This window comes from Ceratotherium simum, chromosome 10, assembly GCF_057802395.1.
Source record: "Ceratotherium simum simum isolate JZ-2026a chromosome 10, ASM5780239v1, whole genome shotgun sequence".
Lineage (NCBI taxonomy): Eukaryota > Metazoa > Chordata > Mammalia > Perissodactyla > Rhinocerotidae > Ceratotherium > Ceratotherium simum.
Genome location: NC_141909.1, coordinates 62659979 through 62675158, shown reverse-complemented (window position 1 = coordinate 62675158; position 15180 = coordinate 62659979). Strand labels below are relative to the sequence as shown.

The 15180-nt window shown below is 37.7% G+C and overlaps 1 protein-coding gene across 1 annotated transcript in view; it reads left to right on the top strand.

Annotated features, from left to right (window-relative positions):
• Positions 1-334: 334 nt before the first annotated feature.
• The window catches only part of INTS6 (integrator complex subunit 6), an 87244-nt gene continuing 72398 nt past the window's right edge, over positions 335-15180 (top strand). The window contains exons 1-3 of the mRNA XM_004433678.3: positions 335-951; positions 1340-1417; positions 2249-2398. Coding sequence (XP_004433735.1) covers positions 841-951; positions 1340-1417; positions 2249-2398 — 339 coding nt within the window. The 5' untranslated portion in view covers positions 335-840. The remainder of the gene's footprint in view (positions 952-1339; positions 1418-2248; positions 2399-15180) is intronic.

Here is a 15180-nt window from a genome sequence, read left to right as displayed (position 1 = left end):
CCGCCCCCACCCCGCGGTGCTTCCGCGGTCCGTCCCCGCCCCTTCCCGGAGCCCGCCTCCGTGTCTGCCGGCCCGCCTGCTAGCCCCTCGCTCTCGCTCTCGCGCGCACCCGACGCCCCGCCTCCGCGCGTGCTCAATAACTGTTCCCGGAGCCGGCCCACAAGCTTCCCCCGCCCCTGAGCTGTTTGAATATGCTAATAAGAGGCTGGGGACTGCCCAATAGAATAGCGGGGCGGTACGTCACATGGCTCAAGGACGTGTCAGGGGGCGGAGCCTCTGCAGCCCCTGCCCGAGTTAAAACCGGAGTGTGAGAGAGAAAAGCGCTTCAGTAGCGAGAGGGGCTGAGAAAGTGGTGACACCGCCGGGGTGCGGAGGGAGTCCCTGAAACTTCTCCCAACAGCCCCAGGGCCAATCTCCCCTCAGCCCACTCCCCTCTTCGCCAGCTCCCAGGTCCCCACTCCCTACACCGGGGGTGGGGTGGGGAGCCAGGCCCGTCTCCCCCTGGGACACACACAGGGGCCGGGAGCGGGGACGGGACCCCCGAGGCGGGGGGGACGGACCGACAGACAGACGGCCGGGCGCCCGCCCCAGCGGGCAGGCAGGCAGGAGGAGGCGGAGGCGGGGGTACGACGGGGAGGACTGGGTCTGGGGAGTTTCCTCTCAACTATCGGGGGAGAAACTCCCCGCAGCCGGAGGAAAGACCCAGACGGTGTTTTCCTCCCGGGGGCCGCGCTCCCCCGCCCCGCGTAGCGGCGGTCGCCGCCGCCGCCACCGGCGCCTCCACCTCTACCATCTCCTCTTGCTCCACCACCTCGGGCCCCGGTGTCCCCGGCCAGCACTATGCCCATCTTACTGTTCCTGATAGACACGTCTGCCTCTATGAACCAGCGCAGCCATCTGGGCACCACCTACCTGGACACGGCCAAAGGCGCGGTAGAGACCTTCATGAAGGTACCGACTGACCGAGCCCGGGCGGCGACCCCGGCCCGGCAGCCGCGGGCGGCAGGGGTGGGGGGAGGGAGGCCGGGGGCGGCGAGGCGGAGGTGTCGGGGACCTGACTGCGGGAGCCGCCGGGCTCGGGGACCCCCTCCCCCACCGCGCGGGCGGGCGGGCGGGCGCTGCGAGCCGGGCTCGGCCCGGGCCCGGGCTCCGGCCCCGGGCGGTGTGTGGGGGCCGATCTGTGTGCGGGGGGCGGCGCGGAGGGGTGGCCGCTGCGTGTGCGGTACTGTGGGGGGCGGTGGGGCCGCTGGGCGCCCCTTCTCCGCCTCGTAACCTCGCCTCTCTGCTTCCCTCTCGCCCGCCCTGTTCCTCCTCCCGTCCCCCACCCGCTCTCCCGCAGCTCCGTGCCCGGGACCCTGCCAGCCGAGGAGACAGGTATATGCTGGTCACTTTCGAAGAGCCGCCCTATGCTATCAAGGTAACAGCCCTCGCCCTCCCCCTTCCTTCCCTTGCCTGTTCCTTCCTCGCTCGCCCTCCCCGCCCCCCCATTCACCCTTCATTATGCTCCCCTCCCCCACCCGCTGTGCTCCAGGCGCTGAGGTCTTTTCCCCTGCGGGCGCCCACTCCCTCCCCTCGCTCCGGAGCGTCCTGGCGCGGCGCAGAGTCGCCGGGCCACCGCCGTCCCCTCCCCAGCCCGGCCCGGCGGCGGCGGCGGTGGCGGCGGCGGCGGCGCTGCGATCAACATGGCCGACATTTCCCCTCCGCGGCGTGAGCGGCAGCAATGAACTGTGGGGGATATTTATTCAAGTTAGCCCGAGTGACAGCCGGGCCCGGCCGCGCCGAGCCCCGGTTTGCATTAAAGGGGCATCGGCCCGAGGCTTGGCCGCGCTCGCCAGGCTGGCGGGCCGGCGAGCGGGGTGGGGGGCTGCGCGGCTTGGTCTTCGGATTCGTGCTGAGAGGGCCGCGGGGCCGGTGGGACAGCTGTAGGTTAACTTCCGAAGTCCTGCTCACTTCTGCTTTCCACCAGTACCTTTGCATCCCCAGATTTTGGGTATTAGGTTAGGGAGTGAATTTCCCAGGGAAGCTCTAAAGTGTTAAGGTTGTTCGCTACCAAAAACTGTAGAGCCAGCAGGTTTATTCTTGGCCACTTTTGGAAGAGAGTTCCCTCAGCAGCGATCCGGTATTGACACGTTAACCAAACCATACTGTAAAGTGAAGCAGCTACCTGGTGAACGGCAGATTGTAACGCCTGTCCTTGTACGCAGGACTCTAAAAGATGAAAAAAAAATTCTTACATTTTTCTTTTCAGGCCGGATGGAAAGAAAACCATGCAACGTTTATGAATGAACTGAAAAACCTTCAGGCTGAAGGACTTACGACTCTTGGCCAATCCCTAAGGACAGCTTTTGATTTATTAAATTTAAATAGATTAGTAACTGGCATAGACAACTATGGGCAGGTAGGTTGAATATTAAGGTGGAAAAACAGTTGATTTTTCTTTTTGTGGAAAAACACAGTCCGGCCCCAAAACTATATAACATGAAATACAAGTATAACACGTTTCAGATTAAAACAGAATGTGCACATAATGCAAAAGTGAAACCCTGACCATGCTATATGTGGTTTTATAGCCCTCATGTTTTAAAAATGTATTTGTATTCAGAATTAGAATCTGGATTCTTTGATATAAAGTTGACATGAATTTGGTTTTAATCCCTTCAAGTTCACTCAGGACGTAAAAGGGAAAATATCCTACCTCACCACACTCAGTTTCTCTGATACTCTACCCACAGGCAATTGTGCAACTATTGCAGTGACTTGCATACACTAGTTGATTAGTGGTCTTCATTTCTATATTAGTATAAAATAGAGAAATGTTAGAAGAAATTATTCTATTTGTTGTGTCAGGGTTTAATTTAACCATATTGTATAACTACTCAGAGGTGGGAAATTTTCACTGGAGTGCAATAACTGGTTGAGTACATTAAGATTTCTCAGCTTTTGAAGCATATACAATAAACAACTATACAGGAAGAATTCTTAATTCATTCCTGAATTAAATGGCAGGTCCAGAGTGCAGTACTTGCTTTCATTTATTATGAGACAGGGCTTTGAATCACATGATGGTTCACTATAGAATAATGCAAGGTGGTCCATTAAAACTTTTTTTGAGATTACTGACCTGGAAAATAAAAGATACTGAAGAATGCGTATTGTTAACACAAAACAAAGGAATATTAAACCCAAGGAGTTCAGTTTTTATGTTGTACAAAGCACTATGACCACAATGATGCATTTAGGTATACATTTTGTTCTTTTCCCAAGTTGCACGAGGCACAATTTTCATGACTTTCACAAGTTTCAGGGAAATTCTTCCCATGACTACAACTTTTGGTTGCTTTATATGGACAGAAACAGAATTGTTCCCTTGTTTTAGAAATGTTTATGTTTTACTTCTTAGGGGTAACAGTTCAGCACCTAAACATCTTTGGAAATGGTTGAGTATAGTCCTATAGCGTTTAAAGTATATGTTGCAATTCAGTCACTTTGTTTCTATTTTTACCAAATTGCACTTCCATTGTTTAATTAAGTAAATGTGTATTTTCTTACTACATTAACCTTTTTATGTTTCCTCTCTCTGTGCTGCTTTATTTTGCAACTCTTAGTAATTTTAGGCAGATTTGCTGTGAACTTTTTCAATTTGTTTCTGTAAAATAATGTATTTCTTTCCCTTTCATATTCCTTTGTTATATGTAGTGCTGTATAGTCTTTCTAGTGCTTAAGATTTTGATCTAAACTTCTTTGAGTTCAAAGACAAATTTGAAACTTGCCGTTATTTGGTTATCCTTTTTTGGTTGTCAGGTTGTTAGTGTATAGTAGAACTATTAATTTCCTGTTTTTCTGCATCACATTTTGTAAGTGGGACAGGCATTTAGATGCATTTACATCCTACCACCTATTAAAAATATTTCTTAGAGTGCTTCTTTAGAAAAACTTATTGTCATGGAGAGGCTGATGACATTTGTAATTTAAACCTGTATCTTCATTTTCCCAGTTGCCATCTTCCACCGGAGAACACTTAAGTTTTTGTCTATAAGGCTTACAAAAAGTTTGAGGTTGAAGGTAGTCCTGCTCTGCTGTTACCACTTTGACAGAGAGAAGAGCCTGGAGATTAGATGTTTGTGCATGTTAGGATTTATTAATTCAACAAGGGAGAGGGATAATAATTCTCAGTTATTTTGATGAATAAGCAAGGATGCAAGGGGTAATATTAATGCTTGTGTCCTGAATTGGCACATAAAAATGACACTAGCATTAAAATAATTTAGCAAGTCATAATTTCCAGATGAAAATGGAAATGGTTAAGTGTTTAATTAGAAGAAAACATCTTTCCAGAAGATATTTTTCATCATAAGACTTTCTCTTGCTGATTTAAATATACATTTTCTCTTCAAACAAAGGATAATTTATCAAGAGTTTTGGTTGTTTCAAATACTGAATACTAAATACGGTTCATGTACTTTCTTCTTTGTAAAAGTACTTTGTATCTGCCTATTTTCTGTGGAATACCTTTATTCTGTAACCTCAGTGTTTTTGCATGAATACTTCCCCTATGATGCTCTATACTAGGATCTGTGGAGCCCACAGTACTAAATACTTGTATGTAATCTCAGTACATAGTTGAAGGAAATGAGAAAAGATGAGCTAGATGAAAGACAAAGCATATTGATTTCATAGAGCATCTAAAAACCTCCATATAGGTTTCTGAATAATTTTATTAAATATCTAAATGTAGATATGTATATATTTGTATAGATATTCCCACACCTGTTCCCCCTACATACATGAACATATGTGATTTTTCATAACCAATTCCAAGAGTATTTTTATTATCTATATTATATCTGTTGATTTACTTAGCATACCTACAAATAAATTATCTTTGAGATCTTAGCTAGGATAGTAACAGAATTTGCAGGGCATCAGTAAGGTTAAAGTAGCTGAGAAAAAGAAATGATTCTTGGCGAATATTTTCCTCAAGCACTTTGAATATCCCACTAAAAAACTCCCACTGTGAATAGCCACTAAAAGATTCCTTGCATATAGAAGTCCTTATAAATATTTTATTTTAATAATCAGTACCATTTGCTGATATTTCATGGAACAATATGTAGCTTCTAAGCAGTCTTGATTATAGCAGCACCTTATTACATTGCTTATCATTGCAGCTAAATTTGGTATAAATTTTTTCATGTGTGTTCACCAGAGTTTCAAATAATGCTGATCTTTTGAGAACCACTGAAAATCTGAACCAGCCTTAATATCTAAAGTTAGGACATGTATAAAGTTTTAGAAGTCTGATTCAAGTTTTATATGTAGATCAGTTTATTTTTCATAGTGTTCCAAATCATTCTGTTTTCTGTCAGTGTTTTCAACATTGTCTTTTTTTGTTGTTGTTAGATTCCAGTTAGGTTTAGCTGCTAAATATTATTCTGGCCTGCAATTCATCATTTTTGTCACTGGACTAATTCCACACTCCTAGCCAACGTAGTAGTACTGATTAGATTGTTTCAGGACTTAGGATGGTACCTGACCTACTGCTCTGTGCCCTCCTTGACCAAGACAATCTTTGACCAATACCCTAAAAGAAGATATAATAGGTGTTTAATTTTTTGAGGCTTTTCAGTGCCAAGTGTTTACTTGATTAAAAAATGGTGGCTTTTAGACAAGATCAAATTGAATGAATCTTAGGGGGAATAATTTTAACCAATTTTATTCTTCAGCACAAAGAGCGACTGCACTTAGCAGATGATTCAGGTAGTCTTCTAATAATAGTACTTTTTTCCCTTTACCCAAGTAGTACCCATTTAGTACTCAGCTTGTACAAAATACAGGCTTCTCTTTTAATGTTGGTAGATGAAGTATTGAAAACTTGATTCCCATTTGGGTTTTTGGTTTCCCTTAGACTATCAACAAATATATTAACAATAGTTTGGTATTCATTGACCTATAGACATCTTTTCAAAAAAGGCAGATTATTATATTTGAACATACTACTGTGCTGAATATGAACTGGAAACGCAATGGCGAATGGTATTTTGTAAATTTTTTTAAGTCCCTGAAGTTTTTTTTTCCTAATTTTTAATTCATGGTAAAAAACACCTAACATCAAATTTACCATCTAAACCATTTTTAAGTGTGCAGTTTAGTAGTGTTCAGTATATTCACATGGTTGCGTAACCAATTTCCAGAACTTTTTCATCAGGCAAAACTGAAACTCTATACCCATTAAACAGTAACTCATTTTTCCCTCCCCCTAGCCCCTGGCAACCACCATTCTACTTTCTCTATCTATGAATTTGACCACTCTGGAGATAACTCCTATAAGTGGAATCATACAGTATTTGTCTTTTTGTGACTGGCTTATTTCACTTAGCATAATGTCCTCAAGATTCAGGTTGTAGCAGGATTTCATTCGTTTTTAAGGCCGAATAATATTTCATTGTATGTATATACTACATTTTGCTTATGCATTCATCTGTCTGGATACTTGGGTTGCTTCTGCCTCTTGGCTATTGTGAATCATGCTGCTATGAATATGGTGTGCAAATGTCTCTTTGAGATCCTGCGTTCATTTCTTTTGGATATACACCCTGAAGTGGAATTGCTGGATTTGCTGGATCATGTGGTAATTCTATTTAAAAATTTTTGAGGAACGCCATATTTTCCATAATGGTTGCACTATTTTACATTTCCACTAACAGTGCACAAGCATTCCAATTTCTCCACATCCTCACCAACACTTATTTTCTATTTTTCTGATATTAGCCATCCTTATGGGTATGAGGTGATATCTCATTGGTTTATTTACATTTACCTAATTATTATTTATGTTGACCCTCTCTTCGTATGCTGGTTGCCCATTTGTATATTGACTTTGGAGAAATGTCTATTCAGGTCCTTTGTTCTTTTTTAATTGAGTTGATGTTTTTTTGCGTTGCTGAAATATATTCTGGATATTAACCCCTTATCAGATATGTGATTTGCAAATATTTTCTCCCATTCCATGGGTTGCCTTTTCACTCTTGATTGTGTCCTTAGTGATGCACTAAAGTTTTAATTTTTGATGTATTCCAGTTTATCTTCCCAAGAAATCATTGCCAAATCCAACATTGAAAGTTTCCTCCTATATTTTCTTTTAGGAGTTTTAGTTTTAGGTCTTACTTACTGTAAAGTTGTTAATCCATTTTGAGTTAATTTTTGTATATGGTGTAGGGTAAGGGTCTAACTTCATCTTTTGCATGGATATGCACTGTTCCCAACACCATTTGTTGAAGAAACTGTCCTTTCCCCATTGAAAGGTTCTGTCAGGTCCCTGAACTTTTAAGCCTCCTAAAATTATTTTCAATAAATATTATTAGCAGATAGAGGACTCTACAGTCAAACTTGCTTAAATGTTTCTTCTACATCTTTTTTGTGTAAAAGAACAACAATGGCCAGGAATGTGAAAACTGGAATCCCAGTCCTGACCTTGACATTGAATTACTATGTAACATTGGGCAGTCACTTTACTGCCCTTTGCCTCTGCTTCTTCATATTTTAAGTTGCCAAAAATGAAGCCGTTGTACCCTTATTATAGAATTGATGAGAGGTTTAAATGCGATGATATATTAAAATGTACTTTAAAAATTATGAAGTGCTCATTAGACACAAAGCATACTATTTTTCCTCAGTAGATGAGTTTTTTTTACCTCTAGTTTTTATCAATTATTTTTCGGTTTTAAATTTGAAATTACAATTATAAAAATCTAGTGATATTTAAAGCTGATTTTTATTACATGCTTTGAAATATATGAGTAGCATATTAAGTGTCTATTTTTCCTTGGGCTTTGTATTGCCTCCTGGTGAAACTGTGAAAAGTAAATACTGTAACTTGGCCAAAGCTGTGTTAATGGCAGTTGATAAGCTTGGGTTCAAGTACAGGGATGGTGTTTAAAAAAAACATGTTAAATGAAAACTGGATATACATAGTTCAGCAGATAAGTCAGCAAGTCATTCTTTTGCAGGAATATGTTAGAAAAGGAATCTTTGCGAGACAAAAGCACATGCTTTAGGATTCTTTCAAATAGGGAGCTCCCCCTAGTGCGTTTAAGATGAGATTTACACAAGTTTGATTTGCAAGGAACCTTTTAGGAGCACATCTGTTGGGTGAATCAGGGGATAATTAGATTTGAGCTCAAAGTAGCATAAAATGGATATGATTTATTTTCTGTTTGCATTAATTTTAAATGTGGTAATTTCAATGCAAAATTTTAAGACCCAGGTTTTATTTTCTTTGAAAACACTTGCTGTAATTTTTCTTTGTAATTTTACACTCTAAATTTCTGTTTTCTGAAGGATCAAAAAACTACCCTGTCATGATCTTTCAAAAGAAAATGAAAAAGAATATCCTAAGGACATTATTGCATTCTTAATTAGAAATTATTGAAAAGAAATTATAAGTACAAAAGGCAAAAATAATAGGTTCTGCTTCTTCAGAGAATTTTATTTTCCCCTCATGAAAGAAAATGTCAATACTTATGTATTAAGCTATGTATAACTGAAAATTAAAAGGCCAGGAACAAATCTAATATTTGAATGAAAGAATTCCACTTATTCAAGTATTTTGAATTGATTTAAGATCATTTGTGGTCAGAATTAACTAAAAGGATTGTTTAGCCATGTTCTTATCATGGATTTCTCCAGAAAGATTGTGCAATATTTTATAACTTGAAATTTTCTTAAATATTTAAAATTATTTTTAGCCATCATAATCCTTCACTCAAATTTATAATCTACGAATAAAATGATCTTGGTTAGCTTTCTTTCTTTGACTGATCAATGCTCACATACACCAGCCCTGTTTTCTTCCATTTTAAAAAAGTAATTTCCTTATATAAACTTAATTTTTTTTAGCCTTATTATTAGTCTGTTTAAGCATGGTTGCGCCAGACCATAAACAGAATACTGAAGTGTTTTTCGTTTTGTTTTAGTTTGTCTTTATTTCCTGATCCCTCTTGCCCCCAACCTTTTTACTGAGATATAACTTAAATACACAGATCCTAAGCGTGAAGCTTAGTGAATTTTTATATACGCTCTTGAAAAAAAGAATACAACTTTTGCATCTACTGACAGAACTTTTCATTGGACTTTCTATAAGTATTTTATTATGGTTATTGTTTCATGGGCTTTAGAATTGACAGTGATGTTAGAAGTTTACTCCATCTTCCTCATGTTATAGGTGAAGAAAGTAAGGCCCAGAAAAGTTAAAATGTTTAATTTCCTTACATTTATGAAATATTTTAAAAGATTGCAATCGGTTATAGAACAGTTATGCAAATTTTATTAGTGATTTGTATATTATTTAAGAACAAATTTTATTTAAAGGTATAACTGGTAGATGTGAGTCCTCTTTTTGGGAGGTATGTCTGTAGTTCTCTAATGCAATATGCATTCTTTCAGTTCCTCTGAGAAAACCAGGCATTTCATTTTGTTAGTGTGTTAATGGTTTAGCCTTTCTTGTAACACCCTATTAAAATACTGTTTGTTACATTCAGTTGGATTTCCTTCCCACTCCCTTGTTTGGAAAAAAATAAGAATATGAATGTGGAGGATAGTTGGCAGGATTTTATACCATTATTGTAAGACCTAGATGCTAATATATGTATATATTTAATGGCACTTTTTGAGTTTTTATTTCATAGTTTTTTAAATTTTTGATGTATTTAGTTAACATAGAGCTATTAACCTAGTCAGTTAATTAGTCGACTTTTCCAATGTAGTATGCCAGGCAGTATTAGAGCTATAATTATAACTTTTTACTTGGACAGTTTTGTGATTAGTTAACTATCATGTTTACTTTGATGTAAGATAATTTCGAATATCTCTAAGCGTTGTGTTTAAAGATTCAGAAAAATCAGGCTCTATGAATTCCTGCTCCACCCATGAGTTGCTGGCAAGTCATGTAATCGCTCAGCCTCAGTTGCCCTATTAGGGAAATGAGACGAAAGGATCTATCTTGAGGATAGTGGTGACCGTTAAGTGATATACAACATAATTTATTATTGTAACACACCTATTACCATTTTTGTGAATTTCCTTTTATTTGAATTTTAAAAATTGGAATTGTGGATACGTAGAGTATTTTATCCAGCTTTTTTCAGAACAAGCAGTGTGGTGATATGGAAAGAACTGCTTCATTAGAACTGGCTGTGCCTGGCTCTGCTGCTTACTAGCTTATGTTGTATTGACAAGTCCCTTCATGTCACTGAGCTCTAAGTTTCTCATCCACAAAATGGTGATAATACCAATCTTAAAAATTTTTGTAAGGATTAGAAATAATATTTGTTAATCATCTAGCAAAGTGCCTGCTTGGTACATGGTAGGTACTCAGATGATGATGACTATTATCATCCCCAATATTATGGTAAACATGTAACAGGATAAAACCTTGCTAATCTGAAAGCTTTGAGAAGAAACAGAATAAAAATTGTTCCATAACCCAACATACGTCCATCACAAGAAGCTAGAATTAGCTCTCCCGTAGTTCCAGCTAAAGTAAAATTTCTTGCCATAGTGAACATAAATGGTTTTTGGCTTTGAATTAAAGTTCTATAGATTGCTCCAAAAATACTTTCCCCTTGGTGTTACAAAAGTCTTTTCCCCAAAAATCTCTCTTTCTTGTTCAAAAACAGTTTGACAACGAGTACTTAAAAAAACAAACAAACATAGTTTTGATTTTCAAAGCAAGAAACGTTTTAAGCTTCTTTGAGGAAATTTAGGTCTGAGTCCTCTTCTAGGGCTTTGTAACAGTTTATTTTAGAATTCAAGTTGGTGATGGTTGGGATAGGGGTGGAGGGAGGATGTTATTGTCCAGAAGAAAGGTCAAATGTAAAATGTATGATCCCTTTTATTGTTTGTAATGTAGATTTATGTGGGAAAAAAACATAATAGGATAAGCCTAGGAAGATTTTTTTATGTGATGGTATTTCTGTTTTAGGGCAAATGTGACTTGAAATTTGATTATTGGTATATTGAGAGATAGTTGCACATAAGAAGTATTTTAACTTAAAAATCTTATAATTAAGAGGATTAGTTAAAACCAAAGGACAAATTTATATCAGCCTAGTGATGGCTCCTCAAAATTTATTCCAGACTGTACATACTCTTGCCTTTTTTTAATCTGTACTTAAAAGACTATGACATTTTAACATTTTCCATCTATTAGTTTTGCCCAGATAAGCTGGGGAACTCATGGCGAAGGTCTTGGAAGAATTATATCACCTAAAAAGCTTCGTTATAGAAATGAAAACACTTCTGAGTGTGTGAGAAAAAGTAATTGTAGCATTAGCTATTAGGTGATGTAATTTGTAACTAGTGTATGACACGATTGGTGCTAGCATGTTAAAGGAAAACTTTCCCTTTGTGTTAAAGCTGGTGAGCCTGGTTAGATATTAGAAAACATCAACAAAATCTTCAGGTTATTCTAGAGTTTAAACACTGGAAGCATCCAAACAATTATTCTGAAAGGATTAAAAATAATATGGGAATTGAAGATGATTGAGTATGCAATGTTCTGTGAGAGGTTAGGCTGCAAACCACAGTGGTGATTGTACAGAGGCTCCATCCACAAGATAAATGACAGGGTATGGTACTTTTGGATTGTCAGGAATAAGCAAAACGATGTCCTTGGGGCCTCTGGTAATGCCTGAGTTGTGATGGTTCCTGATCATTTATGTGCTTTGGCAGGTAATAACTAATATAAAATTTTGAATTTTTGTTGTGCAATTTCAGTTGTCAATCCCATTTCTGAAACTAGTTAGAAAAACCAAGAAATTGCCTCTAGAAAGTTGGGCCTAAATCAGGTAATAGGAAGAGTAAAAGGTCTTTATATCTAAATTTTATTGTTAATCCAGAATGGGTGATGTCTAATCCCAAACGAGATTATATTGAATGTAAATCCTAATGTAAAAAAAGAGTTATCTTGTTGTATTCTTAGAGCTTCCATTGTAGTGAGCTATAGCAACAATCTAAAACATGTAACAGTCTGTGCAGTCATCCATATGTGACATCTGCTTTTTCATGAGGTTCATTTCTAAGGTAAAACCGTGGTGGATTTGTATATATAGTTAGGGAGGTTTATAAAGAAATTTTTTTTAAACAGTAGACCCGAATATTATGTGGTTAGTCTTTTGTTTCCCCAAATGTCATCTATTTTGAAAATTTAAAATCTGTAAACACTTGGGAAGGTATTTAGCACAGCATTAGTAAATGTTTGAATCAGAATCTAGCAAGAATGAATTTCTAGAAACTATTTACTCAAATACATAGACCTGTGTAATGGATTTGCAGAAATTTAAATGTTTTGTCCTAAAAAATCTTACTGAAATTGGGGTATCACCAGTTCTTTCATAGAAAAAGAAAAATCCGTATTTTTTACAAAGCAGGGCCCCTTAAAACTGATCTCATATTATGATTTATCCAATTAAAGGCCTTTAGCCATAGCATATGGGAAACAATAGACTGTCAGTTTTTCCAAGTGGTTATCCTGATTTGTTTCCCGTTATTAAATTTAATGCTTCATTGCTAACTACTGATACGCAACATTTGCTAGGCAGTTCCTCTTCATTTTCAATTGTAGTCTTGAAGATACTTATGTAGAATGCTATGGTCAAATTCCATCTTTTTTGTAGGACAGCTATTGTGTGTGTGAATGATTCTTTTGAGAGCATATTTGTACTGTGGCTGTTTAGAAGGAAGTAGCCAGGGGTTGGCCTGGTGGTGTAGTGGTTAAGTTTGCGTGCTCCACTTCGGTGGCCCGGGGTTCACAGGTTTGGGTCCAGGGCACGAACCTGTGCACCGCTCATCAAGCCATGCTGTGGCAGGCATCCCACATGAAAAATAGAGGAAGATGGGTACAGATGTTAGCTCAGGGCTAATCTTCCTCAAACAAAAAAAAAAAAAAAAGAAGGAAGTAGCGATAATGTGATTTAACCAGACTTCTGCAAGGGTAGTATCTGTAGATTTGGTGGTGATCAGCAACCCAAGGAGATGATTAATCTTGATGGAATAGGCAGATCTTTATGATTTATTGAGGTCCAGTTAATCTTCAGCATTATTGCTATATAACTTCACCACTTTACCTGTCTTTGAAAATATGTTTTCATCTTGGCTTTTATTTTTTAACTTTTTCTGCCATGTTTCTAGCATGTTTATTATTAACATGCTTTGCTGGAATAATTTTCTCCCAAATTAATATCTTGCAGTCTATTTAATATAATGGATTTATTAGGTTCTTTATCCAGAATGTTAGTATTTCTTAAGTAAAGTTATATTTCTGATACCTTCATTACTCTTTTTATGCCAGTATAAACAGTTTGCCTACTTTTTAAATATTGCCAAAACCAGTTATTTATTTGTTAGAGTAATCTTATTCAAAATTTAGACTCCAGTTCAAATGGAAAACTCAAATTCTGTGAAATTATTAAATATTTAATATTAAATATTTAATATTTCAGATATATTGAATTTATTTTAGTGTCCTTTGATGCAGTAATGCTTAGCCCTGTCAGTTACTGAGTTTCCTTGACATTAATTTTTTTTTTTCACAAAGACAAGCTAGTAAGTCTTTAGTTCTTAATAGTGAATATTTCTCACATTATTATTATTTGGTTTATTACTTAAATCAAATTTCAAGATATTGCTCCTTAGTCATAATAAAATAAATATATGGGATTCTTCCATCTGTTTTTTTTTTTTTTTTTTTTTTTTTAAAGATTTTATTTATTTTTTGCCCCCAAAGCCCCAGTAGATAGTTGTATGTCACAGCTGCACACCCTTCTAGTTGCTGTATGTGGGACTTGGCCTCAGGCTGGACAGAGAAGTGGTGCCTCGCGCACCCGGGATCCGAACCCGGGCCGCCAGCATCGCAGCGCGCGCACTTAACCACCAAGCCACAGGGCCAGCCCTCCATCTGTTTTTAATGCTGTTATATTTTTAACATAAGGCTTATATGGTTAGATAATGGAACTGCATTAGTACACAATTCTATAATGGAATTACTTGAAACTAAAAATATATTTTAGTGTGGAATTTTAACATGTTTCTCTATAGTTATATTCCTTAATGTATTCTAAGATGCTAGGTTTTTATTCACTAGCGTGAAAGTTTTATTTTTGGATACTAAGCACATTTTAATTTTGAAGAGTACTTGTTTTGAATATATGTAATAAATGCACATGGTTAAAAAGTTCAAGCATTATAGAAAGTTATACAGTTGCTCACTTCTATTCTTCAGAGGCAGCCATGGTTAATCAGTTTGTAATGTATCCTTCAGAGATCTTTTGTATATAGTCAAAGGTATTATTTTAAAAGCACTAATTTCTTAAGATGAATATTTTAGAGTTTTTACATCAAAAGACCTCATTTATGCCACACAACTTGAGATTATAAAAGTAATAGTCTTGCCGAATTCTAAAACATAAAACGTATAATTCTGGCCTTGGAATATTGATTTAAATGTAAGCCTGTCAGGCTTTTGTTTACTTAAATAATTATTATATTTTATTTGGAATGTGTAATTAACCAGTTGTATATTCATCCCTGTAATATAATGAACTTTCCCACCCTTTAAAAAAATAGCTAAACAGTGTTAATGGCATGAATTATTGATTATAAAATATAATGAGCATATCAAAACTATGATTTCATAGATCTTATTGCTGTAGTTTGAGGCTAAAATAAAAAAATGGAACTGATTTAAAGAAAAATATTAAGTATATAAATATTAGCACAGGTAATAAGCAGATATTGAAGCAATTCTTGTTGTGGCGTACAAATGTCTGAAGTTTGAGCAATACTGAATTAAAAAATGTTATCTTTATTCTAGTTAATTTGTGTCGCAAAGTATGTATTAAAAGCTTTTTCTCTTAGTTCTGTATAGTTGTAATAGTGTTTATTACTATCAGTATTATGACTAATAAGTCTTTGGATGTGAACTGCATCTTAAAATACTTTTAGAAATAAGCTTAAAGTAGAAGATTATGATGTTTAATATTAATGTTTCTATATTTTATATTTTCTTTATGGAATCAAAATTTTGACAAATTATATAGGGAAGTGTCAGAAAAAGTTTCTAAATGATTATGAGGTGATTTGTCGTATTTTAGAGGAACATATATTGTTACCTCTTTATTGTCTATG